The sequence below is a fragment of the Dermacentor variabilis genome, chromosome 4 (assembly GCF_050947875.1).
Source record: "Dermacentor variabilis isolate Ectoservices chromosome 4, ASM5094787v1, whole genome shotgun sequence".
Taxonomy (NCBI): domain Eukaryota; kingdom Metazoa; phylum Arthropoda; class Arachnida; order Ixodida; family Ixodidae; genus Dermacentor; species Dermacentor variabilis.
This window is the reverse complement of record NC_134571.1, coordinates 49,298,652-49,326,574: the sequence shown is the minus strand read 5'-3', so window position 1 is coordinate 49,326,574 and position 27,923 is coordinate 49,298,652. Positions and strand designations below refer to the sequence as shown.

Below are 27,923 nucleotides of genomic sequence, written 5' to 3'. Positions count from 1 at the left end.
TATAGAACAGACACTTAAGAATATTTATTAGAGAACTGATGTTTATGCACATGACCAAGCCACATACGCAGTGATGACAAGGGATAGAAATGAACAACTCCATACGTATGCCATGGGGAGGCCATTTAAAACGCCCCCTCAGAGAATGAATTGTCTCAATGTTCATTCGCCAAACTGTGTAGGACAATCCAGGGCCCTCTTGCTGGCGTTGATACCATCGCATATTGGCCCAGCTCCATGGTTCCCTACAAGGTTGTAGAATAGGCATCGGATACCATTTTATGGAAACAGCACAAACAAAACAAAAAACTCAGCTTGGGCTCCGAATTAATTCTAACAAGCTTGCGCTTTCGAACGTGCTCTTAAATCGTATGCGCTTGTTTTCGCACTCCGCCTCTAACGGAATGTGGTGGCCCGCCACGTTGAACCGAAAGACGTAACCTCATACTCAGCAGTAGCTTTCTTCACCAGTTCTTTAGCATATTTAGCAATGTGCAGCTCCTTACGGATACAATCTTCTTGAAGGTGAATGATAAGGAGCTGCAAGAACCCTACTTTGAGGGCTTCAGTGAATCAACATTGCTCAATAGGACTTGTCAGGCTGCCTTTGCCCTATACTAATCAAGAGGTTTCTGACTTTCTGAAGTTATTACAATTGTGAAAGCCGTAGAGATTTAACATTCATTCTAATGATTGTTAGTATTTTTTTTTTCATGCTATAAACGACGTTTCATTATGTGCGCGAGCAATGTACGTAGTAAAATTTATGAGATACTTTGATTCTTACCGAATATTTTTTATCTGTAACCTTGTCTTGTGCCCATGATTTCTACTCATGTTTGCGGTATGCACGTGTGAACCTGTCTTGCCCTCCTTACTCAATGCTCCTCATTAGTCCTGTAGGCTATGTTGAAAAATTTCAATAAATATATATATATATATATATATATATATATATATATATATATATATATATATATATATATATATATATATATGCCTGTGTGTGTGTGTGTGTGTATGTATGTATATACAAACAAATAAATAACGAGCGCATTCTGCCGTTTTTGTTTACCTGCTCTTTGCGAAGCGAAGGGGCAAATAGCACACGCATTAAACGCACTATAGATAAACAGCTCGAGCTGGCAAATTCCTAAGCTGAGCCATGTTTCTTTAGTGCATACCGTCACCCCATTGCACTGCCCGTCCTCAGTCCCGCGATGCAGTGCATACTCAGTGACTAGAATGTACAAGTATAGACGCTATGTATTGGTTTTCCGCTGAACATCGACTTTGTACTAGATAAGTCGATCGAAAACTACAAACGCAGAGCTCCGTATAAACCCTTGACAGAGATAATAAAAGTAAGCTGAAGCAGTGAGGTTTGCAGACTCCGTCTCGGTAGTGCAGTGAAATGATCCTCACCTTCTGAGAGGGGCCTAGTTCCATGCGGTACTTCTGCACCATCTTGGCCACAGTGTACTTCACCTTTAGCAATGCCAGCCTCATTGCGACGCAGTTGCGAGGCCCGACGCCAAAGGGCATGAATGCTGCTTTCGTAATCGAGGCCTCGTTTCCCGGGGAAAACCTGCGCGGCATGAAACGAAAATGTGCACGATGAAGCTGCAAAGTAACGTTTCCAAACGTTGGATATTTTTTAGCAACGTCCCTTTGTTTGTTTGTTTGTTTGTTTGTTTGTTTGTTTGTTTGTTTGTTTGTTTGTTTGTTTGTGTTCTGTTTACTTCGTTGAATATGTATAGGACACGTTGGCGTCATGAGTGGTGCCCGTACATAAAAACATAGGCCTGCTTCAAAAAGCTTGCCACAAAATAGAACGTAGAAGAAAGGTCGTGGAAGACGTACAGTAAGGTTATTTGAGCACTCCTGGATCTATCATAGTGGCTGTGTAGAATAAGACTTGCAGTTGTACAAGTTAGTTATATTCCACGTAAGGCATTTTAGCGTTTTCAAATGTTAACCACGGCTTCACAAGACTAATACCAGGCACAAGTGATGATACGTTGGGAGAGGAAATTTTGGAAGGTGATCACATTGTGAAAAAAAGGCACGGATTATATTAGTGACAAGCGTATCTCTTTGCTAGCGAATTCTAGTTTTCTGACATGACGTTGTGTTTATGACGTAAGCGCTGCACGCGTGCGCATTTGGATATCTTCCAGCATCGTTCTGTCTCTTAAGTAAATCAGCTGATGTAAGCACTCGACCATGTCCACTGTCTTTGTGTTATCCTCATTCTCACTCCTTTTGCTTCATTTCATTCTTGCGCTAACAATCCAAGTGCCGGCTGTGTATCAGGCGGATGTGGAACTTTCATTCTGGTGCAAGCAATCTGTGTACACCTAAATGTGGTACCTGACTGTAGAGTGAAAATACCAGCGAGGTAATATTTCTAGGACATTTCCTTCTTAGGTCAGTTTTATCAGGTCTTGTATCTGCAATTTCCTAAAGGTAGCTTGAACTTGTCCCATACGTTGGATTGCACTGGCGATATTAAGTTCGTAGCACAACAAACTAAAGCGCGCTTCTTAGTAGCGGTGCAAGAAGTTATAGTCTTAGCAAAATTTTCAGGTTGGCTTTTGTTTTTCTCATTAAGCCATCTCAATTTCCCCATTCTGCTATAATGCTATATTAAGAACCTAACAAAACAGCTACGCCTTTATCGTTTGTGAAAGGCGTGTTTGTGAAATCAATGCACTTGAAATCTGTATTCTTGCAGTCCCACTTTTAATAAGGCACAAAGCTGGGTGCTTCGGCTAACCTAACTTGTTGGAGTTATTCTACCAAGCGGGGACTGACTCAATTTATTCAGTCACATCCACGCACAATTCCAGTCATGGTTGCGCCATCGCTAACAACACATCACCGTTGTTCTCTCTCCATGGGCCCGTTTATGTCCTCTCTTAATCACTATCACTTCTGCGTTGGACGCATCTTAATCAGTCAAGAATTATGAAATATATAAACCTATAAACAATAACAATTGTTCTGAGGAAAACGTTTCGAGGCCATTTTAGGCTTAAAGTTACAAAAGCCAATAGACGTGTTCAGAAAGGCTTCATATGGCTGTAGATAACATCTGTGTGACACAGAAGGAACTCTTATTCTTCTTCATTTTAGAGTGTGCTCTAATTCTGACCAGCACTTGAGGTAGTCGAAGTTGACAGCTAAGAAAACAGCTTCAATTCCAAGTAATGGAATGCGTCTGGAAAACGGATGGCTGGATCGATGGATGGATGGATGGATGGATGGATGGAGGGATGGATGGATAGATGGATGGACGGACGGACGGACGGACGGACGGATAGATGGATGGCTTTATGTATGTATGTATGTATGTATGTATGTATGTATGTATGTATGTATGTATGTATGTATGTATGTATGTATGTGTGTATGTATGTGTGTATGTATGTATGTATGTATGTATGTATGTATGTATGTATGTATGTATGTATGTATGTATGTATGTATGTATGTATGTATGTATGTATGTATGTATGTATGTATGTATGTTATTGCGTCCCCTTTGGAAAGGGGCGATGGGTTGCGCCACCAATCTCTTGCTATTATACTGCCTAACGTCCTACCTAGGTTAAAGAAGAAAAACAAGAAAACGAAAGAAAACGACGCTGAATTCCCATAACCAAATTTTCTGACCCCTAATTGAGAACTTTGTTTTTCTAGGTCTCCGTTTCTTGTCGTTTCCCTGCTTTTCTTCCTCCTATCTTCCAATCACCTGTTACTAATATCTATTTCGTACATGTTTACTTTCCCCCTGCTCACGCTGAACCCAAGGGCTTCAAGGAGGCCAGTGGTGCCTAAATCTACAGCTGCGCAGATACCTACACATTGTAATAAAACATTCTCCATCGTTTCCTTAGCTTTACCGCAGCAAGCCCAAGCTTCTTTTTCCCTCTCATATCTCGTTTTATAGGTGCGTGTTTTAAGGCATCGTGATCTCGCAAACGTCTCTGCGACTATAGGCGCCACCTCGCGTTGACAAGTAAGACCTAAGAAATACATATATCATAGCTGTATTTAAAGGCTTTGCTTGTGCGAACCTTCGAAAAACAGAACGTACATTACAATAAGCGCAGTGGAAAGCGTGACTACGTTTTGTTGTGCACAGCCAGCCTTCCCGTCGAGTTTCCAAGCATTCTGCCAAGCTGCCATCTTGTTGGTGTTGTAGCCTATCACGTGTGGCTCCTACCCACGATGGGGGTTTGTTCGGACAACAAAGTAGCTCGCTTCGTTCTTTTCAAGCGAAAACAGGAAGTTGCTCGTTGCAACGCCTCAAAACGCGGTGTCTAGTCGAGTGGTACAAAAATTATCATCAGCAACAATGGCTCATACCCCCTTAAGGCAGAGACTACAAACACTCAGCTAGGTGAAGCAAAGAGAGCATACATTTATTGAACTCACCCATACACAACGCAGAGCAGCATAGGTTTCAATAAAGAACAGGCCCAAAACAAGCATCTGAACCATCAATAAAACATTGCATACCCCTCTCGGAAGTACCCTACGGCCTAGGATGCTCGCCAATCGAGAAACGAGCTGAGCAGTGCGTAGTGGCGGGAGCAAGGCGCTCGACCGCGAGTGCTGTTTCCCTTCTGAGACGACGCAACATAGAGTCGAAGAGAAACGTGCTTGGTACGAGTCTGACCCCGCTATACGAACGCGCGAAGCCGCAGCTAAAGGTCGAAAACGAGTCGAAGAAGCCGAACTGTGGAAGCAGCAACACGACGGTGAGAGATGGCATGTAGACAACAGGCCAAAGGTCGCAGACAACGACTTGTCGTACGTTTCCTTCACAGTGCCGTTCGTTATGTCTCACAACTAGTCTGAGCCCTTCGATCATATAACTTAATGCATTACCAAATCGGCAGCAGGCTGTCGTCTTCACGCGCTACAAGAGCGTAACATGCTGCCTAACTAGGGTACCATAGAATGTTCTTGTCCGCACACATAAACTATCATTATTAATTGCTCATACCTGCATATGGATAGGGTACCATAGAACTTTCGTATCCGCACACGAAGCTATCGTGAGTGATGGCTCATACCGGCATAAGCCGACGTACAATGGTTCACAGCCCTGTAAGGCAGACGCTACAAGAACTCAGCAAAGCGAAGCAAACAGTGCTTACATTCTTTGGAATCACGCCAACAGCATACAGAACAGCATGTCGAAAACTGCCATCGGCTGCCTCGGAGAAAACAATGCTTGTTCTCGTCTAAACTCTGCTGCGACTCTGTCAAGGACCTAGTTGGGCAGTGTTATGAGTTGCCATGGGGAGGCCATGCGTGTTTAGGGCTCCCGAAGAGCATCTCGCTTACGAAGCGCAACGACGCTTAGACGAGAGTACAATCGGCGGTGGTACTCGGCAAACACCACCGAAGATCGTGCCCGAGAGGGTGAACGTAAGCGCAGGCAAGACGGGACGACGTGTGTCGGGAATCGGAGAATGTGGCGAAGAGCTGCAAAAGTTGCTTCGATTTCGACATGCGGTGTCGAAAGGTCCATGGCTACTCACTTTGCGTGCATCGATTTGACATCATCAAAGAATGTGTCCACTGTTACGAGCATACCGATCAGTGCATATCATGCCGACCACAAAGCCATTGGGACCATCGTCACTAAGTGTGAATGAGTCATGCGATAAAGCATTTACCAAAACTTTTCTAACCACGATGTTTACAGCTCCGCTAGTCATCCACCGCCGAAGGGCTGAATGGCCTTGCATTTCTTCCTTTATTTTTATTTTTTTATCTCGACGCTCTATCCGTGAAGCTGTTTTTCTAGCCGACTTCGTCACAATTATAGCTTGAGTCAAGACGGTCGCTGTCCACTTAACCATTTATTGAGCCGTCTATAGGAAATAAGGATATTCGAACACAGCCTTACTCTGAGCCCCTCTGGCTCCGAACTGAGCAGCCAAAGGACAATTCGTAGTTTCATGTAAATACTATTATCTGAAATAAGCTTAAAACATGTCTCCTTCGAAAAAGCAAAATGTTTGAATTTCTCCCTAATGCTTTCGTTGCTTTCAAGTGGTAAAGTGTAGCATGCGCTTCTTTTTCAAACAAGCAATAAGGTCCCTTATTGTGTTTCACTTATTCTGAACTTTATTCCCTGAGTAGCGCACTTTCTTTGCCAATATATTGAATGCGGTCCACAAGCTTGCGTTAGAAGTAGTGTCAGTAGAGTAAGTAGTAAGTTCCCTCACCTGTCGGGTTTAAACTCCAGAGGGTTCGAAAAATATCGTGGGTCTCTATGTATCTGGTACAACGCTGCCATGACGTTTGTACCTGCCTTGTACTTGATGCCATTGTATTCGAAGTCTTCTTTTGCCTGTCGATTCACACCCCTGCAAACGAACATTTCATGGTATAACAGATGCAGTAGATCTGTATATCATGTATATTTCTGCAGACAAAACGAATCATGAATTTACCGCTAAGTCTTTAACTATATAAAGTAACTTCTTGGTGAATCATTTTCCAGCTCCGTTAGCAGCATAAACAACGCTTCAAAAAGGCTCTGACAGCTTGAACAACAATTAAAATTGTAAAAACGTACTTTATTTCGTAAGTCAGGAGACATGGGCTTTTACACCCGTTGTGAACTATTATTCATTCAATAGAAGGGAACCAGAGCGAGCTAGCAGTTTTGCCTCACTTAGCTTAGAAATAAATTTAGCATTCAAAACAAGATGTCGCTGAATAATTGCAGAAATGGTTCACCGAGGTGCTTATGTTTACGTACAGTAGGTGAGCTGTGGTTGCAACATTGGGGATCTAGGGAGTCTAAGGCATTGCTATCCAATACTACGATTATAAAACGCTCCGTCACTCGGTTAAAAAATTGCTGAACGTAATTCTTTGCAAATAATCATTATTATTTTACTTCTGAGCGATGCGCTGCTATAGTAAAAAGATCAGATCAATTTAATAGTCCTATTTGAGAAAACCGGTGCATCATAAACGTTTTTACGTCGAATTGGACCACCTGTTTTTATTGCCCTGTTGATCCTCAGTCAAGCTATTTATTTACATGTAAATATATTTTCATCTAATGTAAACGAAAATCTTTCCTATCAAGCAAATATTTTGACAGTAGCTTTTCAATACGGGGTCTGAATGAAATGCAGGAAAGTTGTTGGAGATTTGCTATTGTTCTGGGCGCAAGAAACATTTGTGTCAGCGGTTCAACACAAAGCAGTTGTGCAACGGTCAACGCCCACCATGGTAGCCGAGTGCCTATGGCGTTACGCTGCGCAGCTTGCGGGAGCGGGCTCAACACCGGCCACGGCCGCCGCATTGCGACGGGGTTTAATGCGAAAACGTCCCTGTACCGTGCATTGCGTGCGCGTTAATGAAACCCAGGCAACGAAAAATTATTATGGAGTCTTGCGCTACGGCGTGCATCTTCATAATACTTTGCTTTTGTTTTGCCACCTGAAACTGCAGAACTTCTCTTTTTTTCATGCAAGGGCCAACTGCATAACACAATTCCTCACCCTTTATAGAGAACGGACCGTTTTGTGAGTAGGTGTGCATTATTTTGCTTTTCCCACCAACTCTACAAGGTTACTATTGAGTCAACTAATCAAGCTGCTCAGCTGTCCTGCTCAGCAGATAATAAGCGCGCAATTTGATACCAAGCCTAGTTCGTCGGTATGAGTTGTTCGCAGTTTTTCACACCGAGTATACTCACGATACTGATGGAGGATAAAGTCGTAGTGTTTCATCCACTACGTATTCCAGGTATTTCAACTTCTTCATGATTGTTTCATAGTCCGGGGAGCCCTAAAAATGACAATATAAGTAATTTCGTACAGTATTCAAGGTTTCACAAGTATCACATAACTATATCATTGAAAACTTAATCTGAAACCGAAACTTCATTTCCTTTACCTTCACATAGAATAATGGGAGGCAGTCAGGAAGAGTTCTTAAGTTAGTTCGGGCTGAAAACCTCGTTTTCTGTGCTCAGCAAGGTGGATAGAAAAACTAAGTAGCTAAGCATCCTCGGTGTCCAAATTAAGCGCGAAACAGTGAGTGTCTGGGAGCAATCTCAAAGCATCCATTAGTGGTGCTACTTTAAGTACATTTTCGATACTTAACCTGACGAGGAGAAAGTAGTAAATCTTTGTCACCACTTCGCAAATAGCGCGGAATGAGAGACAAAGTGTGCACACGTCCCCACACGTATGCAGCATCGGCCTCACATTAACTTTCCTCACCGCCTATCAAGTTAACACAGCGATACTTGGTGATTGTTCGAAGAGGTGGACGGTTCTTTTTGCTTGGAATAGCCAGTCGAAATGTGACTTCATTTCGCGGGATCTCATCGCTTTGTAAACAACGAATTCTTGTTTCAAAATGAAGAGATCACCTTTTCTAACATAAAAAACGCACATACATTTCCGTGTCCGCAAGAAGTGTTTTATATCCTCAACTTTAAGAAGATCGAAGAGCCCGACCTCCATCTCATCATAAAACCAGCGTCACTTACGTCTGTACCGACGGCATCGACGACTTCGCGCCGAAGCTTCTCCTGGACATCCGGGTGTTTCGCGAGGCAGTAGGCTATGTAACTCAAGGCCGTTGCTGTAGTTTCAAACCTGCATTTATTCAAGCTGCGTTAGTTTCATCTAATGTATCATCATTCAACGCAGGCAATTTACATTCTGCAAAGAAACTACGCTGAATCACAATGTTGCTTGGCACTGTATCTATCATCAATGTGTTTGCGTTAGTCTATATCAGACGGTCGTTCTCTTTAAGGACTACGTTGCTTATTCTTTCTTGTGAACTAATCTAGGCATCACCGCATTTTTCAATTCAGGATTTGATTGTGTCTTGAGACCACATCTGTTAAAGTAAATTCTCACAATGGTGATTAGCATGAGAGGCAACCAGAATTCAATTACTCGTTCTTTACGCATAACGTCAGGTGTGCTTTTAATTCTTACCCGCCAATGAAAAGCACTGCAGCGCTCGTTATAATTTCTTCGGTGGTCAGAACCCTCTTTCTGGTACTTCCTGAAAGAGAGCACGGACAATTTATTTTAACTCGTTCGTCGTAACATTCCGAGAGAATTTATACTCTAACTTCTTTTAAAGTTCTGTGTTCAATATTGTATACTATTTATTGCAGTCATGTATGACGTCGCTTATTTCCCTTTTTATGCTCTATGTAATTTTGTTGTACTTCCCCTCTCATCAAGCAGTGCTCCGATTGTAATCGGTGATGTATATATAAGTAAACAAATAAATCTCAAATATGAAATGACCAGTCTCTGGAATTTCATAAATGTGTATGCACGGAAACTAAAGTAACACACGCAACAGTGGGTGCCACAGGACTGTTTAATGGCAGTTCGTTACAGAGAAGACTCGCAATAGAAGAGTACAAACCATGAAAATATTGATTCTGTTAGAAGTCACAAGCAACTCACGGTCACAATCGTAAGCCCTGACAATCGCGGGGACATCGTGATCCCTTTTATTTTCTTGCATTTTTAATAGCTAGATGGTTCTAGCAAAACGACTTGCGCTCGACATCTAGGCAAGCAGACAGTGGCACAATGTCCCAGCTAAGAATTCATAAATAGCATCAGCCCTCTCGACCTGGTTATAGACAACACATTTTCTGAAGGTAACAGGTCGATTGCTTGAAGTACAGCGAAGGCTGTAGGTGAATTTATTTATTTATTTATTTATTTATCATACCCTCAGGGCCATTACGGCATTATAGAGGGGAGTGGTTACAAGCAAAATGGGTAAATTCAACAAACAGGAGTTACTAGTGCAGAAAATTATGTATATAAATATGTATAAACAAGACCATTTAACAAATGGCATTTAGATATACAATGTTAGCTAAGGCGTTTGTGAGTACAGGTTGAACAATATGAAAAAAAGGTTCCTAGTTATACAGTGCTAGCTATGGCATTCTTGAATAATAGGGGATCTGCGATAGTGGCTATCGAGGCGGGGAGGTGATTCCACTCATTGGAAGTGCGTGGTACAAATGACTGCAAAAAAGCGTTGGATCTGCAAAATGAAATGCCGACCTTATGAATGTGGTCTAGTCTGGGCGATACATACGGAGGCGGAGAAATAAGTTTGTTGCGTAGCAGCGGGTGATGAAAAAACTTATGAAAAAGGCACAAACGGAACAATTTTCGACGTGATGACAAGGACGGTAGGTTAAGGCTAGATTTCATGGCACTGATACTCGCGGTTCTATTATAGTTAGAAAGAATGAAACGAGTTGAGTTATTCTGAGCCATTTCCAGTGAGTGCATTAGGTTTACTTGACCTGGATCCCAGATTGAAGCAGCATACTCAAGTTTAGGTCGTATTAGAGTTTTATAGAGGATTAATTTTAAGGAAGAAGGTGCCTTGGAAAAGTTGCGTCGTAAGTAACCTAGCATTCTGTTAGCGTTACTTATTATATGGGTGATGTGAGTAGTCCAAGTAAGATCAGAGGTGATGTGAAGGCCAAGGTACTTGTAAGTTGTTACCAATTCTAATGGAGCGTTATTAAGGGAATACACAGGTGGTTCACTGGTAGTTCGAGATACACGCATGAATTTACACTTGTTAACATTTAATTCCATTAACCATGAATTGCACCATGCAGAAACGGCGTTAAGGTCAGCTTGAAGCCTGGTAACATCCTCGTCGCGAGTTATTTCGGTGTAAATTACGCAGTCGTCAGCAAATAGGTGAATTTGAGATGAAACACAGGAAGGTAAGTCGTTAATATATATCAGAAATAGGAGGGGTCCAAGCACGGAGCCTTGTGGTACACCTGAATAAACAGGACTCAGATTAGATGTTACTTCGTTAGCTGAAACGAACTGTGAACGGTTAGTGAGGAAAACCTCAATCCAGTACAGAATTTTAGGGTCAAGGTTTAGTTGTTGCAGTTTGTAGATTAATAAGCCGTGGCACACTTTATGGAACGCTTTTGCGAAGTCCAAAAAAATTTGATCTGCAACTGAAGAGTGGTCAAGCAATAGGTTTAGTTTATGCGTGAATGATACTAGTTGGGTGTCACATGAATATGTTTTGCGGAAGCCGTGTTGAAACTCAGAAAAAAAGGAGTTTTCTTCTAAGAAGTCGGCAATATGAGAAGACAGAACATGCTCGATAATTTTGCATGGTATACTGGTTAAGGAAATAGGTCGATAGTTCAGTGGGGAATGTTTAGTACCTGTTTTGTAGAGTGGAATCACCTTCCCCACCTTCCAATCCTGCGCTCTGTGTATTCTTACAGTAAGAATAATTTTGCGAGTGTTTGGGGCGACAAGGGTCCTCAAGCATTAGGAAAAATTCGAATATAATGAATTACAGTATGCTGGTTAATACGCATTTGATGTAGTAATTTAAATTCTTTGTTTTCTACATATTTTTGATGACCTAATCGTATGACCGTGGTTTCTCTATTAGAAACCACGATAACCCTTCAGATCACTTGATCCCTAATGGAGTTAGGTACGGTGAAATTCGTCACTATCTGATAGCCGCTCCAATACCCCGCTTCGCTCCCCGAAATGTACTTAGCTATTTCTATACATTAGTTTGAGTTAAAGGTTATTTTCAGTTCCCGAAAAGTGCCGTTGCTACAAGAGGTTGCGTTGCTACAACAAATGCTTCGCGACTATCTGCCACTTAAGATACTGGTTTTGATATCACCTTAGCAGTCGTTTGCTTCTTGAGGCCAACCATTTTTTAAAGATTAACCTTACGTTTTGTGTTATGCACAACGCCTTTAAGTCTCTTTTGACGAACACTATTTAATTAAAGATTTGCGTTGGTATATCACGAAGTGTGTTTTCTCGTGCCCAGTCGTATTCTGTTACCTCTTCCATTATAGCTCTTCCAAAGATTACATAATTTATGCTAAATGTAGCTTGCTGAGCAGCTGAGGAAGTTAGTGTTTTGCACCATTTGTATTCAGAATGAGAGGATAAAGGAGCCCTACTTCAAGTAGTTCCTCCTCCCACCCTCTATTCCATTGCCCCCTTCCCTTTAAAGAGGGATAAATAAAGTTTTTCATCATCATCATCATCAGAATGCTGCATATTATGCGACAACACGCAAATGTCTTATATATATATATATATATATATATATATATATATATATATATATATATATATATATATATATATATATATATATATACGTCCTTTTTCTTTGAATGCTACCGTGATGACATCCTTAGTTATATTCCTCAATTTGAACAGTTACGCAGCATGACAGAAAAGGCTATCAAAGGGACACGAATTTACATAGTCACCATTTCCAACTTTGTTATCGCCACGTTCCTCTTCTGCTTCGATGTACTCCGCGTCGAGGAGATTTTGCAAGACGTCATGCTTTCGCAGCTGTCACGGGATTGAAAAAAAAATTGCATAACCTCGTTTCCCACAAGGCAACAGATCACGTTGAAAATTTTCGCTTGGCCCCAGTGATCTGGCTGCTTTCACTCAAGAAAGAATGTGAATACTGCTTTTTGTTGTATTACTGGGGCGTTCCTTGAATTCTCGATACACGCGGTGGACTAATTGCATCTAAGATCCATTAATTCAACAGATCGTAGGGTCACGAGTGGATTAAAGCACAGGCTTCTGGACGCCCGACAGCACATGGGCTTCTCAGTTAATAATTGGAGGAATTATTTCTTAATTTATTTATTTATTTACAAATACTGCAGGCCCTATTCGGGCCCAAGCAGAGTGGTTACATCGATGGTAATAAACAAGGCTAGAAATCGAAAAATAGAAAATTCAGGACAATAAACAATTTGAAATTATATACAGGGACATCACCCTTTGTAATTGAGATATGTCAACAATAAATATGAAATAGGAACAATAGTTGTAGTTCGCAACTCAACAACAAGGTAGTGATAAACCATGAACGCACAACAGATGACTCAATTCATCATTGTACCTGATTTTGGTACTACACACAGACGATAATTAATTATTTTCGTTCCCTGTGTGCAGGATGCTATTAATTAAAAGAAAACCCATTCACAAGATGAACGAACGATTGTGTTGTATTAGCGTTAACTACTTCTTGTAGTAATTTATTCCATAGTGAAATAGCAAGAGGAAACAGAGAATATGGATGCATGCTAAGGTGACCGAATGGTTTCGTGACTGTTTTGTTGTGTTGTGTACGGTTGTGTACGGTCAAAGCGCATTGCCGGCTTGGTTAGGGGACGTTCACGCGGTATTTGTAGGTGACCATGGTAAAGTTGATAGATTAAGTTTAATCTGGATACCATCCTGCGATGATCGAGTTTTTTTCATCTTTGCCTTATCACGAAGAACTGATACGCTCGGGAAATACGAATGGGTAGAATAGATACATCTCAAGGCTAAGTTCTGAACCCTCTTTATTTTTTTAATTAAATATTGTTGATACGGACTCCATATTAGGTCCGCATATTCTAATTTTGGCCTAATGAGAGCTTCTTATCTTATTTAACTTTACAGCAGGTGACACATGACGTAGTTTTCCTTTTAAAAATGCCAGCTTTTCAGTGCGTTACTACACATATTATGTAAATCACTTTCTCAACCTAAATTACTAGTCCGTGTAATGCTCGAATAATTCACCTGCGTAGTTTTTTTTTTCACTTCAGCATTTTCAATGGTGTAAGCAAATCCCAAAGGTTCGTTTTTGTTAGTAAATGGTATGCTTGTCGTTTTCGAAGTATTAAGCTTCAAGCCCCATTGATCACACTATGCACTGGTTGAATGCAATGCATCATTTAGTCTGACTTGATCAGCGTGTTCATTTATTCTGATATAAAGAACACAATCGTCCGCAAAAAGTAGGACCTTTACAGGTAGTTGCACTTATAAATAGATATCATTGATATAAACCAAAAACAGCAATGGACCGAGCACCGACCCTTGTGGTAATCCTGAGTGCATCTAGTGTATCAGAGACGCAGTCGTTAACAGCCACGTATTGTTTTCGTAAAGCTAAGTATCGTGCTATCCAGCAACCTAAGTAATTATTAAGACAGACTGACAAGGTCATTCTCAAGTGCAAGTATGAGCAAGCGCATCACAATCTATCGTTATTATCCGCTAATCTTACCATCATGCTCTCTATCATATATTAGCGTTGACGAAATTCAGCGCTAAAATATGGAAACAAAAAGGGAAGCGACATGCCTTGCCGCTATTACAACACCCTTGCGGAACGCTCCTATGGCTTCAATTTTTTCCTTCCACATTTTGCACTGGTTTGCTCATGTTGGTTTCACTATGAGCCCAGCAAGGAATTATACCAGTCGCAACAGTTCGTTTATCACCTGCGAATGGATGCAATATGAATATACGACGGCCATTTCACGTAGCTAGAACCGAGCTTTAAATATGTAGTAATATGCGTTTGACAAAAATGCCGACAGTATATTGTCTATAGTCATCTTCAGTTACTCAAACCATTTGGTGAAAGGCAATGAGTTATCTAATCAGTTACATCTATACATGCAAAATTTTACATGTGTGTTTTATAGCGCAGGTTGTATTTGAAATGTTGTAGAGCATACTCAGAAATACCTAATGAAGCTGTTGTTCCGGCTCTTACGCTATAATTTACGTCTTTTTTTTCGGTGAGTGCTGAATATGGCCCACGAAATATGAAAAATAAAGAAAGATGTCAAAACATTTCAGAGCGTGCTTGCGCATCTGTATTGCAGCGCTCTCAATAGTGTTTCGAAAGAACGAAGCGCGCTTGTCAATCGCAAAAGAAAAGTACTCGTCAGGTTATCCAGTGTACATCCCCACCATGGTTGTGAAGATCTAAATCCGCTACCGGCCTAATGATAAGGCAGCGCTGAACGCGGACGCAAACTATGAAGTTTCATGCAATTAACTATAGAGACAACTGTAGCGCTAGCACTTACTGGAGCTGCAAGTAGAGTGGTTCAGCCAGCATGGGAATAGTGGTTAGCACATGGATTCGCCTAAACTTGCTTTGCATATTGATTATTTTCAACAAAGTACTCCATTATACATATCTAATAAATTGCGACAGTACCCATCTCACGATGACTGTAGGTGGTAATGCGTTAGCATGGTTTCAATATAGCGATAGGGTGTACTGCCACCATCGAGACGAGTTATATATTAGGCGCATACTGAAGCGGGATCCTTATTTCACGCATCTCTAACAACATTCGGCGCCATGTAGCGCCGCCAGTGCAAAGCCTCCAGAGTGGCCCCCGAAATGCATGGCGCGCCGGTGCGTGCGAACGCAGAGAATCGTTCTCTCGCTTGCCGCACACACAGTGGCACATAGTGATCAAGTTGACGAGAGGTTCATTGAAGAGCCGCACATATATATTGAATTCATGGCACAGTTCGCTAAAGCATTTGCATCCAAGCCGTTCGTGGCAAAGCCCAACATACGAATTGCATTTGTGGCGCAGCCTGCTCATTTATCGGGTTGCTGTCCTTGAGCAACGCTTCTTACGTGGGCTCGTTTCCGCTAAGCATTGGAGAAATTTATACGATCTTTTCCGTCATTGTAGAGCAGCACATTCCCAGTGGCACATACACCTAGTTAGCCAACTTGGCGTTAAGAAGTTTTAATGAAGAACGGCACGCACCTCCTGGCAGATAACCAGTGACTCAGGTTGGCATCCAAGGAGTTTATGGGCGACTGGCACTGACCAATTGGTACATACCCAGTGCTTCAAGTAGGCGTCAAAGAGTTTTATTCGAACCGGAGCACCTACCCAGTCCCGCGTCTACAGTCACCTATGTCAGCGTGGGAAAGATGTTCGGCGAAGAGTGGCGCCTGTGTGCACAGTGCCACATACCCATGGACCCAAGTTCGTATGAAGGTTGTTTCACGAACCCTGATCGTAAGGTTGTTTTACGAACCCACACAGCAGCCTGATGATCTGCCCATTCGATAACTGAATACCCAGTGACTCAAGTAGATGAAAAAACGGTTAGATATGAACATAAAAACATAGATAAATAGCCATCGGAAAGAGCGTGAAAGATAAAAAGAATGCTAGCGCATTAATAAACATTATTGAAACTGTCCGACAGCAGCATTCGAAAACAAGACGTGTAGCACAATATACCGATGTATAAACCAATACGGAACGGACCCATACGCAAGCAGCACCACTGCAGTTAGCAGCGGTTATGCTTGCTCGCAGAGTCTTATTGCCTTCTGTATTTTAAGAAAAGCATAAATTGCCTTGAAGTTTAGGTCAATGAAGGTATATAAAGCGTAATAAACGAAGCGACACGAACTTCAGAAGTCCATGCGCGAACCACCATTCTCTTGGTGGCTTAACGATCACACCACCAGTGTTTCCCCTATTACTTGTTGCAGGCAACTCTTTGGTGCAAACACAATCGTAGGCTTTCGATAGACGTGCGGCCGTAGCTTCATTGAAACACGATAGAGAGCGCTGCTACCCAGATCCACAAGCGCTCAGTGAGGTTACTATTCTACATATCTCGGGGGCTTTTTTGGGAGCCCCGTAAAAAAAAAAAGAACCGCGTGAAAGGTAACGTCATAAAAGCCACTTTATTGAGTGTTTCTGAGCACGCTCTAGAACTTTTCAAATACGACTTCTGCCCAAAAAAGAATATTTAAAATTTTGCAGAGAGAAATGGGACTAATAAGTTAGGTGAAGGCACTTCAAAAATTATGTTGCGTAACTCAAGACAACTGCAAACAATATCATGCTAGAATCATTCGTCTAATCAGGTATATCACTTGAATTTTAAATTCTGGTTTTAGTTACACGATACACACGGTGCACACGAGTGGGCAACATTATTCCTTCCATCTACAGATGCAATTCCTGATTCACGAATGGCGCAAGCTTTGCACTCACCGAGGGATCGCCCTTTCTCAGCTGAATCACCTTGGCTGTCTGTTCATTCAGGTCTTCAAAGGAAAATTCTCCAAGGGCAAGTGAAACCCAGTAGAGAGGCTTCATGAGCGCCCCAAATGAGGTCGTGCTCTCTAAAGAGAAAACATTTATGAAAAGCTGCGTTCCAGTGAGTGTTCACAACGGTTCAGCTCCTTCAGAGGAATTTTTTAGTGAACATTTATTGGAGATCCTTGTTACACAATAGTTCATATATCAGCCTTCAGGGAAACTCAGTGTCTGCAGCATGATATTGCAGGGGCGGTGCCACAGATAGAGCAAGGCAAGTGAAAGGAGAGGAGTTTGAGCAGAGATTTTCTCCGGTTGGCTACCCTGTACGAGGGGATGGGAAAAGTGATGCGTCATACGAGAGACTGTTTTATTCAATGGATAGGGTGGGGGAGTTCACTGACCATGATTTTACAGGCCTCTAGTTACTGTCACTTTATAGCGTTAGGAGGGGATGATGGTGGGAGCTGGAGGAAATTTTGGGTGCCTTGCCCCTCGCGACCGTTTAGACACGCCTCTGCGATAGCGTCCTTTTCGTCGAAAGTCAAGCTAATGGCTTTCGATTTTGAGAACGTTCTACTGCAGACCGTTAATTGAACGATAAATATAGGTGATCCGGAATTCCTTCAGAAGTGTAGATGCGTAGGCCAGTTGGCGTACCATTGTCAAGGATAAAATAGTGCGAAAAACAGCACCAAGTGACACTACACAACACCTTGGTCATACATAATGAATTGAAGAAGGGTAAATATTTGTCTTGGGCAAAGTATGGACTCACGTGCGATCATATGAAAAGGTCCCTTCATAACACCCCTCAGGGTAGCCTTGGCGATGGCCATGAGTGGATGGTCAGGCTTCCCTTGAAAGCGTTCATCGATACCAAATGATCCTCGGGCTATGTAGTCCATGGAGAGTTCTTCAAACTTGCGAAGCATGTTCACCTCTTCTCCGGTGTCCGCGTACTGCTCAAGAGACTTGATGAAGATGCTTGCATCTTCTTCAATGTGTGGCATCATCTAGAGTTTAGAACGCTTGCACTGTATGGGGTGCATTCACTACTTATCTAGAATGGCGCACTTGTTTTGGCTTCGTAATCAAGATAAACGAACTTGAAGGAGACGCACCATAAGCCATTAAGACAAACGGCGTACCGTTCCAAGTCGTGCTAACTTACTCAGAATATTTCTTGCGGTGTGATTACTTAAATTGTTAGCTGAGTTTATTGGTGTAAAATTTTGAATATCTGCTTTAGGGCACGCGTTTGAATAGAAAAGCTTTAGCGCGTGCTCTGAAACGCACCATGAAGTTCTTTGCGTATGCCAGCTTTTGCGCTGGCTCTGAAGAAATTCCATGAAATAGCGGGCCTGAACGTCTACTTTGAAGCGTTCTCAATTGTGTTTCCAAAAAGATCAAAGTTCTAAGGCTGCGTCTCCACGGTAGAAAGAAGCGGTCGACCATGACCAGCCAGGATGAGTCAGTCCGTAGTTGTAAATATAGAAATCTGCCATGGTCCAAAATGACAAGCGATATTTATAGCTAAGGTTGAACAGAACGACTAAAACAAGGACACAAAGAAATAAATACCATACACAAGCGCTGTTGACACCGGGCTCAATACCGTTGCGCTGTTTCTCTTCTTTCTTTCATTAGAGATCGCAGCCTCCCACGTGAAACGTGCGAGGCTGTGATTTCCAAGCTGGACCTGGTCGACCAGCGCTAACTCGTCGCCCGGGCCCGGAGGGTGATCCAAGCCAGAGGGTTCCTGGAATAAGGGACCCTCCCACCTCGACTGACAAGTCACTGCTTCAAATAAAGGTTTCATTCATTCATTCAGTCTTTCTTTGTACGAGAATGTACCTATGTACATTCCTAACACGTATAGTCTAGCCGATCTTGTATTGATTGCATTTATGAAACTCAGACTATTTGTTTCTTCGTCTCCTTGTTTTATTCGCACTGTTCACACTCAGTTCTATATGTGAACCAACTAGCCCTCATCGCGATCGTACTAATGAAAAACGATAGGCCAGTGCTGATTGATTACGTTTCTCTTAATGCGGCCATGCGTACGTTGTTCTTTGGAAACGAGGTTGAAAGTACTGTAAACCGAATGCACAAATCTAAAGATACGTTGTTGTTTTTTTTTTTTTCATATTCCTCAGTTTTCTTAAGAGGCCGGTAAGGCGAACACGTAAAATATCCGTCATGGGAACAACTTCATTGTGAATTTATGATTCTCCTCCACAAATATTTATCCAAACTTTTAGTGTAAAACTGATTTTCAAAACCTTGCTTAATAAACTTTGTTAAGTATTATAGCACTCCAAAAAATCTGTGAGTGAATCACGACGACAAATGGCAATCCCTTAAAACGTACCATGTTTTAAATATTGATTCAACATATGTGAAACATCCGGTATTTCTATGCACGACATCCGACAAGGAATATCAAGGTTGCGGTTTTCTCTAGCTTCTGAGACGAAAATAGACTACGTGCAGCAGCCATCCTATAACTAAGGCCTCTATGCTAACTATACTAGTAGACGCTGTAATACCCTACATGCAACTCCGGTGCCCGTGGTTGAAGGGGCTCCAAGACTGTACGGCTGCACAGACACAGGGTAGGTTCCATACTTAAACACAGCTTCAATTAGTGGTATTTATGAAACTGCTATTTCACACGTCAGAGCCGCCGCGCAGCCCTGGAGCCCCATCGACCACGAACAAGGCTGTTGCAAGTCATATCGCACGCGACTCTATACATTCTCGTCAGTTCCAAGTTCATAGTTTTGTCATGTTTGCTTTAAAAATTTGCCCCGATTTTTATTTCGATTAGTTTAATCTACCACCCTGTATACATATTTCGCCCAGCACACACATTTAGCGCAGTGCTTTGGTGAAGCCCAGGCCAAAAGCATATCGTCAATGACTCAAAGCCATGTGCGTTGATAACAAAAGCAATGGTTACCATATATGGTTGCCATGAAGCATCAATGACACCTCGCATGATCCAGCATAGACCCTTTGTCCGCTTAGAAATACCTCCGGAGCACGTTAACTGTTTACTGAAATGGCTTCATCGTTCGTTCATCAAATTCGCCGTGAGTCGTAATTTGGGGAATTGAGTTGAGTCAACATTTGACAAATTGCCCCTTACTACCTTCCACTCATCTTGATGCTTCGCCAAATCCAAAAAGAGGTATCTATGAGCGGCACATGAATCGTACGTACGAGATGGCTACCAAGGACCCTTTCTGCAGGTAGATTAGATTCCCAATCGGCTTACAATATCTATGCTATCAACAACTAGCCTCGGTAGCTGAGTGCCTATGGCATCGCACTGCTGAGTTCGAAGTCGTAGTTTCGATTCCAATTGCAGCTTCAATCCCGGCTGTGGCGGCTGCATTCCGAACACTTGTCTCATAAAAAAATTAACTTTTCTAGGATTTTACGTGCCAAACTGTGGTATGATTATGAGGCATTCCATAGCGGAGGATTCCGGATTCTTTTTGGGACCGCCTGTGGCTCCTTACCCTGCATACAATGCACGGAACAAGAGTGTTTTTGCATCCTTCCTCCATCACAATGCACCTGCCGCTGCCGAGATGGCACCCGTGACCTCGCACTCAGCAGCGCAATGCAATAGCCACAGAGCTATCGAAGTTTCGTGAAATTCCAATGAAAATTTCACTGACAAGAGATAGCTCTTAAGTGTTGCTGTTTTAGATTGTTGTGACACTATAAATGAGGCACACAAGGTAACATGTCTGTCCGTCAAAACACATCTGCATACCTAGCGAAAATGTTTACTGAAAAACTTGACAGGGCACCTGTTTTAGCTTGCTGCTACTGAAGCCCTGCGCAACACATGACCGGATGCTTTTCCACGGGAGGCCGCCAGCGTGTAAGATGGAGTTCTTCAACACAGGGTGATTTTTGTCGGTCACCATTGTGTTCTGGAAAAACGAGAATATTCGTTACACCTCTGTAATTGTCGAACGAAACGTTTTATCTGAACGCATTACGCAACCAGGGCAGCATCTATGACTACAACTTGCTACTGCTGCATTATGACTGATTAGATATCTTCAGCTTGTTAAACAGCACCCACGAAGCACCCTAGTAAAGCCGGAAGTAGCCTTCCTAGTCATCTCCATCATCATCGTCGTCGTAGTCGACGTCATCGTAATCGTCCTCCTTATCAACTTACCTTTGTTCACTCCATGACAACACCCATGCAGCTATCTCGAATTACGCCTGTCTTGCGCCAGCTGACCCCCCCCCCCCTCATGCCAGCAAATCTGCTAATTTTGTCAGACTATCTATTCTCTCCCGTCCTCGACTGCGGTTTTCTCTCGGTACACGTTTCGCAACTTTTCCTAACTGTTCCTTCCTGTCTCTGTTACTGTAAAACATACACATACTGTTATGTCATAACATTTTCAAGGCAAGAGGTTATGTTAAAAAGTCAACACAATTAATAAGGAATATCTTGATGTCATAATGCTACAGGAGCCACACTGTAAGGCCAACTTATCCGGGTATAGATCATTCTGTAGTGCCGACGGCGAGACGAGAGCTGTCAGCACCTATTCAAACGTGCCTACACGGTTGTTCAGAATGATACAGGCATTGCGGATGTAGACGTTATATTAATCAAGTGAATACCTACCAGAAAAAACAATCAAAGTCTATTTCTCCTTAATGTCTATAGTAACCCAAGAAACAAACGTACCAATTTCCGATTGCTACTCCGCAAGACTCTCACAATCACAGAAGGCAGAGCCTTAGTGATGGGGGGTGGGGGGAGGGGGGATTTCAATGCTCAACATATGGCATGGGGATACAAATTTGAAAACCCCCAAGGTAGACATGGCGTCAAAGTAGATATGCCCAGACACGTCAAAGACATGATAACCATCCCTCTAATACCCAAGAATATGCATCCTACCCACCATCAGGGTATACGGGACAGCAGGGCACGCAATATACAGAAGAAATTTGGTAACAGCAAGGACACCACATTTGCAGACGCAGCTAGATTCATACACAAGTGCGCCTACACAGCAGCGGTGATAAATTACGAGGGAAAATGCACGACGAGCGCTGCAGTCAACACGCTACACGCAGAAACCGCAGAGGAAATAGCTGTTGCGCTAGCCATAGCACAAACACAAGCGAGCATAATCATCAGCGATTCCCAGACGGCCATACGAAACTTCGCCAACGATCGAATCTCCCCCGAGGCACTACGACTCCTAAAATTAGCTGATAACCGCGGCGACAAAAGTGTCGATCTCATCTGGACAACCGCTCACACACTACCAGACGGTAGCAATGAGGCGGCGCACCGCATGGCTCGAGAGCTTAAGGACCGAGCCTCGGTTAGCCCCGCCTCACCCACTACCGATGATTGGGAGTGGGAAGATGGAATAACCAGGTTTCACGAAATTAAACAACACCATAGATTGCAGAGACGTACATTCCCGCCGCCGCACTCAAAATTAAGCAAAAACCAGTCTGTCGAATAGCGGCAGTAACAGACCAGATCCTATCCGAGGCCAGCTATTATGCACCTAATACACCAAGATTTGTACACGACGGACAAGTACAGACATTGCGACTCTAGGGCCACCCTGGAGCATATCCTATGGGAATGTCCGTCTGTAATAGAGGATAAAGCTGATAAAGCCTCAAACAGTGACTGCCTCCGTGCTCGATGGGAGTCTGCGTTGCTCAGCTTGGACCTGCAGCACCAACTCTGGGCCGTCCACCGAGCCGACGAAGCCACTAAAGGCCAACAACACTTGGCAGAAACCTAGGCGGGGTGCAGGCCGACCCCACCAAATCGCAGGGCACTGAATAAGGTTATTTGAATGAATGAATGAATGAATGAATGAATGTCGGTTCATGACCGCTCCGGAACCAGACGTTAACAGTGACTGCGGCAGTTGTTGCAGCTTTTTATCGTTCAAATGGAGTCCCCTCACTCGAAATTTAAGTTGTTATGCCACTCGTCCATGTCGAGGACATTGTTTATGGGAGGGGCACGTTTTCAGTTCTCTTTCAATCAGCTGCACTGAAGGTGAACAGCATGCTTCCAAATGTTTACCTTGAAGCAACGCCAGTTCGTCCTTCCCACATAATATAAATACTTTAAAAATATGCCACATCAATGGAATAATTTTACACACGTGCAATGCCATCAATAAATCAAGGGAAAACAAGAGAGGAAGGGCAGAGAAATTAACGACACGCTAGTCTTCGGTTCCAATATCAGTCGATCCAAGGTAACCTACTGCAGACAACATGAGTCCTCGTAGACTTTATGCGGCATAAACCCAACGCTGCCAGTCGTGCTATATTAGCTGCAACACAGCACGCGAGATTGAACTCACCCCAGGACTACACGGAGGCGCTCACATACAAAAACAAATTATTTCACAAATAGCAGTAGTCAGAATGGGGCTCAGATCTCCAATGTTTTGTATGTTGGCGCTTGCGAGCAGTCTTGTGGCTCGTGATAACACAGTGTAACACAACTGGACGAGAACAGAACAATTTGGCATTCAGACAGTACGGTGTATGTGTGTGTCAAATTCTTCTCTGTTCACGTCCAGTGAAGCTGCACTGTGTTACTATGAATTTCAATGAATAAGGCCACCAACGTGCTCTGGTCTTGGGGCCCCTTCACTCACGAGCACCGCGTCGCAATTGATATTAAACGCGACTATACAACGTAAAACAGAAATAAGCAATTTGGTACACGAAGAAAAGCAAGCTGACACAGAAACAAAAAAAGTAACAATAACGAATGGGGTAATATTGTATGTCTAGATTGTGCTTTACTGTGAATGAGATATAGTTTTCAAAATACTTCGGCACCATTCAATTTCGTGCCACTTTAATCACATTAAACTGCAAAATGAAATATCATCGAATCCACCGACATGGCACCTCGGCAATAGCGCAGCAGCCAGACATTAGGAAAAGCGTCATTACAGAATACTTACGCCCCGATCAACGAAGTTCTGAAAGTTCCGAACAAAGACGTGCTCTACGAAGTTTATGTCGCTGGTCACAACAATAGGAACGTCGCCGTTGTAGAACCTGCGTCGTGAAATTGCATATGTACCAAGCCGCCTGGAAGTGCTACGCCATTAGCGCAAGCCTACGAAAGCTGTCTCGAGTGCAGTGGGAAAGCGGTTAGTTGGTCGAGAATATCTTCTACAAAAACTTACCCATATATTTCGCCGTATTTGTCAAGCCATTTTCCCATCACCTTGTAAATCTCCTGTCGGAATATAAGTCCAATAAAGCATGAGACAGCTGCTGAAGAAACAACACATATACACTCTAAAAAAATATTTGGGCTGGCAACTAGTTTATGTTCGTACCAATGTCGACATCTTTTGCTTCTGGCGAAAAAAATTCGCTTTTACGGCCATCGCAATCTACTCGTAGTTGCCTTCGGTTAGCGTTTACTCTATCTGTGGCGAACCGGCGAAAATATTATTAGCGAAGGCATCAGGTCAATGAATAAGAGTTCTATCACATATATTTTAAAACTTGGTCTCACTTGTAGCATCAGCTTCAGCTTTCCCCTGGTATATATTTCTTATTCTAGTACAATTTCTTGACATGATTTCTTGATGGATTCGTGATCAGCGCTGCTAAAAAGTATCATTCCATGCTAAATAAACAGGTTTTTACTCTTCAATAGAATACAACAAAGCTGCGATTGTTCTCGCTTTTTCTTCATGCTATTGGTCAAGCATCGGTCATTGTTTGATTGCTCTGCTAATTCAGTCCTATGAAACCATGTCCCATGTACAGCGTGGTGCGCTAGTTACTTATATTTAAAAAAAGAGGGGGGGGGGGACGAGCCCCTGCGACGTCCCTCTAACGCTCTTGTTCATTTTCTTGCTGCATCTTTTAAATACTGTTGAACCTCGATGATAAGCCTCTTCGACACCGTTTGGAGGTGATAAAAACTTGAATCGCAATTCTCAGAAATCGTAGCAGCAACGACTTAAATGTGGCCCTAAAGAGAATCATTGAATGAACACCGTCTAGTAAATCTTACCATTGAGTGGTACTCCCGGATATTCCCCCAGATTAGGCTAGGTTTCGGTCCTGGGATGCCAATTCTCTCGAAGTAGGAGAAATGCCGCCGGCGCCATCTAGAAATAGAAAGAAAAACAACTTAAGTACCGATCCTTTTCTTGAAGTCATAGATAATTACACGAAGATCACCGGTCAAAAACGACAGTGAACTTATCTTGGATTGGCTAGAGGGCTTTGAAAAAAATACTGCAAGTAATCGGAGAATCAGCATCTGACAGCAGAGGGCCGCTATTCTTGAAAAACTCCACACAGAGACCAAACCAAATCTATTATCCCAGTCTGCTTCTTCAGACAAAAAGAAACATAATAGTAATAAGCAGTACTTCATACTCAATTCTCAATGTGCTCAATACCACCACAGCACACCAAATAAAATAATGTCACACATTAGCCATACCTATTGACGGTATTATATTGAATACAATGAAGGGCCTAGTGTTGAAAATAAAGCTACGAGTTTTTTGGGCTTCAAAGAGAGAGAGAGAGAGGAAAGGGGAAAGGCAGGGAGGTTAACCAGAGAAAAAGATCCGGTTGGCTACCCTACACTGTTCCAAAATTATTATTAAAGAAATTTTATTTTAAGGGTACGTTGATTTCTGCTTAATTTTGCTAATGTGTTTCATACATGTGCATATAATTTTTTTTTGTCTCAATGATCGTTACTGAAATACTGCTCCTATGTTTTGCATATACCTTACTTGAAACTTCTTTTTAAGTACTAATATAAATGCTTCTTTTTCTCAGTGGTCGCGGCAATGCCCTATTTTGTTTTGGGAGCGTGCTTACTTTTCTATCATTCACATAATATTTTAATAACAAGGTAAAGTGGATTGGATATAAAATAAGTTGAAGTAGAACTAAATTTTATATTGTTGTTTCTGCATGTGAATGTTGCGCATACAGGGATTGCTTTCGCCTGCGTACCAAAATATTCCTTTCGGAGCAAACGCTTCCTTCATTAACAGCTCAGCTTTGTGCTTCAATTTCGCATACCTGGCGTATAATAAAGAATAAACAGGGAGAGAGAGAGAGAGAGGCAGCGCCACGTAACACTTACTTTCAACTAAACGTTTATTGACGTCAGGTTGTTTCTTATATACATATTCTGCCATACATGCGCCAGGCATTAACCTTTCATTTTCTCCAAAAGCTTTCTCTCTAAAGTCATTTTTCTCTTAGCGCGATACCTTTGATATCAGTTCTCTCTCCGATTAGCTGGTTACAATTCTTCCCGACAATTTAAGTTATCAAAAACAAAAGCGACGAATGTTCGGCAGTCATAAATATTGCAGTAAAGGCGAAGAAAGCCTCCATTCTCCTTGTCGACGTTGTTTCTATGTTCCCTAAGTATTTCGCTTTAGAATCTATCTGTGTGCACCTTTAATCCGAATTTATTGTGCGTACGTACGTGCAAAAAAAAAGAAAGAAAGAAAGACGGAAAACTACGACGATGATAGTGACCTCGAAGCGCTGGCGCTGCTATCAGACCCTACTTGTTGGCCGGCCTTGACTTCCTTTTAGCTAGCGGGCTCTCATATCACCCTCGTTCGCGTCTCCGCATACGCTTGTCAAACCAATATATTGTTGCGCTCTCTTTATCTGGACCCAGGGAACGACAGTGTTTCTTGCCCTTTCCATTACACTTTGATAAATAAATTTGTGGAGAGGTTATTGTCAAGGTTAATACCTGAGACATGTTCGAGGTCACAAGAACGTACGTAAAAGGCTCGCCCGGCGCGTAGACAAGCAGAGAGTATTTGCGCTTGTCCAGGTGGGTACTGCCTGTCTTGTAGTAGCAAGTGTAGATACACGTGTAATGTATTCATGAGCATGCGACAGCGCACAGGCGTATGTGCTTGTCTCGATTAATTGATAGACAATCTCTTACTTCGCCAAGCCACACAGGGCGTATTAGGCTTCCTTAACAGCACCCTAAACTAACCTTAACGCCGACAAAATTGTAGGCGCAAACCAGATACCCCGTCCAACTTAGAGCATAACTCATAAAATATGGTGCATGGCGTTCATTCCTTCTTTTTTCGGGGCTATGAAGTTAGAAAATTGCATCCTTAAAGCCTTATTAACATGGCGAGTCATTCTTTTTTTTCATCAGAGCATTAATACCCACGTCTTCTGCTGCGGCGAAAGCTGATGGTATACATCTTCTAAAACACCTAGGTTGAATGTAAATTGGAGTCGCGCAATGGGACTGGGACAAGAAATACAAGAAAACAAACAAAACAGGGCTAACATCATCATCAGCAGCCTACTTTATGTCGACTTCAGGAAGTAGTCCTCTCCCTGCGATCTCCAATTAACCTTGTCCTGCGCCAACCGATTCCTGCTAGCCCTTACACCCAATAGAACTTTATTTGAAGAAGCACCAGCCAATTATAACCTGTCGAAAAACAAGAACAAGGACCACCTGCCATGACAGGCATATGCAAAAGGCCCGCTGCTTCAGCTTAGATTCAAGATGAACCAACTCGCGAAAATCATGTTTTGCTCAAGCTGTTCTCACTTTTGTGCTATAACGCTTCTCTAATGCCGCAGTGCCGTCTCGGGGCTCTTCGCGCCGCAAGATGCGCTGTTGCACTCGTACACAGAGCGCGATAGTACTGCATACTTACATGCACTGTTTTGCTTGTCAATAATAAACCCTGATTACGGCACCTAAATTCAGTTCTTGCCAGCGCGGCATCCAACCGTTCCTACTACTTACGCACACCCGCCCGCCCTCCCTCAACTCACATGAGAAGCGCTGCCAGTAGCCCAGCCGAGAGAAACAGCAGTGCGCCCGTGACGAACATATTCA

General features: G+C 42.7%; 1 protein-coding gene across 1 annotated transcript; it reads right to left on the bottom strand.

Annotated features, from left to right (window-relative positions):
• Positions 1 to 10: 10 nt before the first annotated feature.
• LOC142579096 (cytochrome P450 3A14-like) lies at positions 11 to 27,923 on the bottom strand. Its single transcript, XM_075688964.1, has 14 exons — positions 27,860 to 27,923; positions 25,068 to 25,164; positions 24,223 to 24,275; positions 23,995 to 24,091; positions 20,812 to 20,937; positions 17,760 to 17,997; positions 16,937 to 17,067; positions 12,344 to 12,431; positions 9,003 to 9,072; positions 8,543 to 8,651; positions 7,742 to 7,833; positions 6,252 to 6,392; positions 1,426 to 1,588; positions 11 to 245 (listed from the first exon to the last, which is right to left on the bottom strand). The coding sequence occupies exons 1-14, from the start codon at positions 27,916 to 27,918 to the stop codon at positions 156 to 158; spliced, it is 1,554 nt and encodes a 517-aa protein (XP_075545079.1). The 5' UTR covers positions 27,919 to 27,923; the 3' UTR covers positions 11 to 155.

Excerpts from the sequence above, each read along its gene's own strand:
- LOC142579096 (XM_075688964.1), bottom strand. The coding sequence starts at position 27,918 with ATGTTCGTCACGGGCGCACTGCTGTTTCTCTCGGCTGGGCTACTGGCA. Across the intron at positions 24,092-24,222 it reads AAATACGGCGAAATATATGG|GTTCTACAACGGCGACGTTC; the intron begins GTAAGTTTTTGT and ends TTCACGACGCAG. Across the intron at positions 12,432-16,936 it reads TGAGAAAGGGCGATCCCTCG|CTGCGAAAGCATGACGTCTT; the intron begins GTGAGTGCAAAG and ends ATCCCGTGACAG.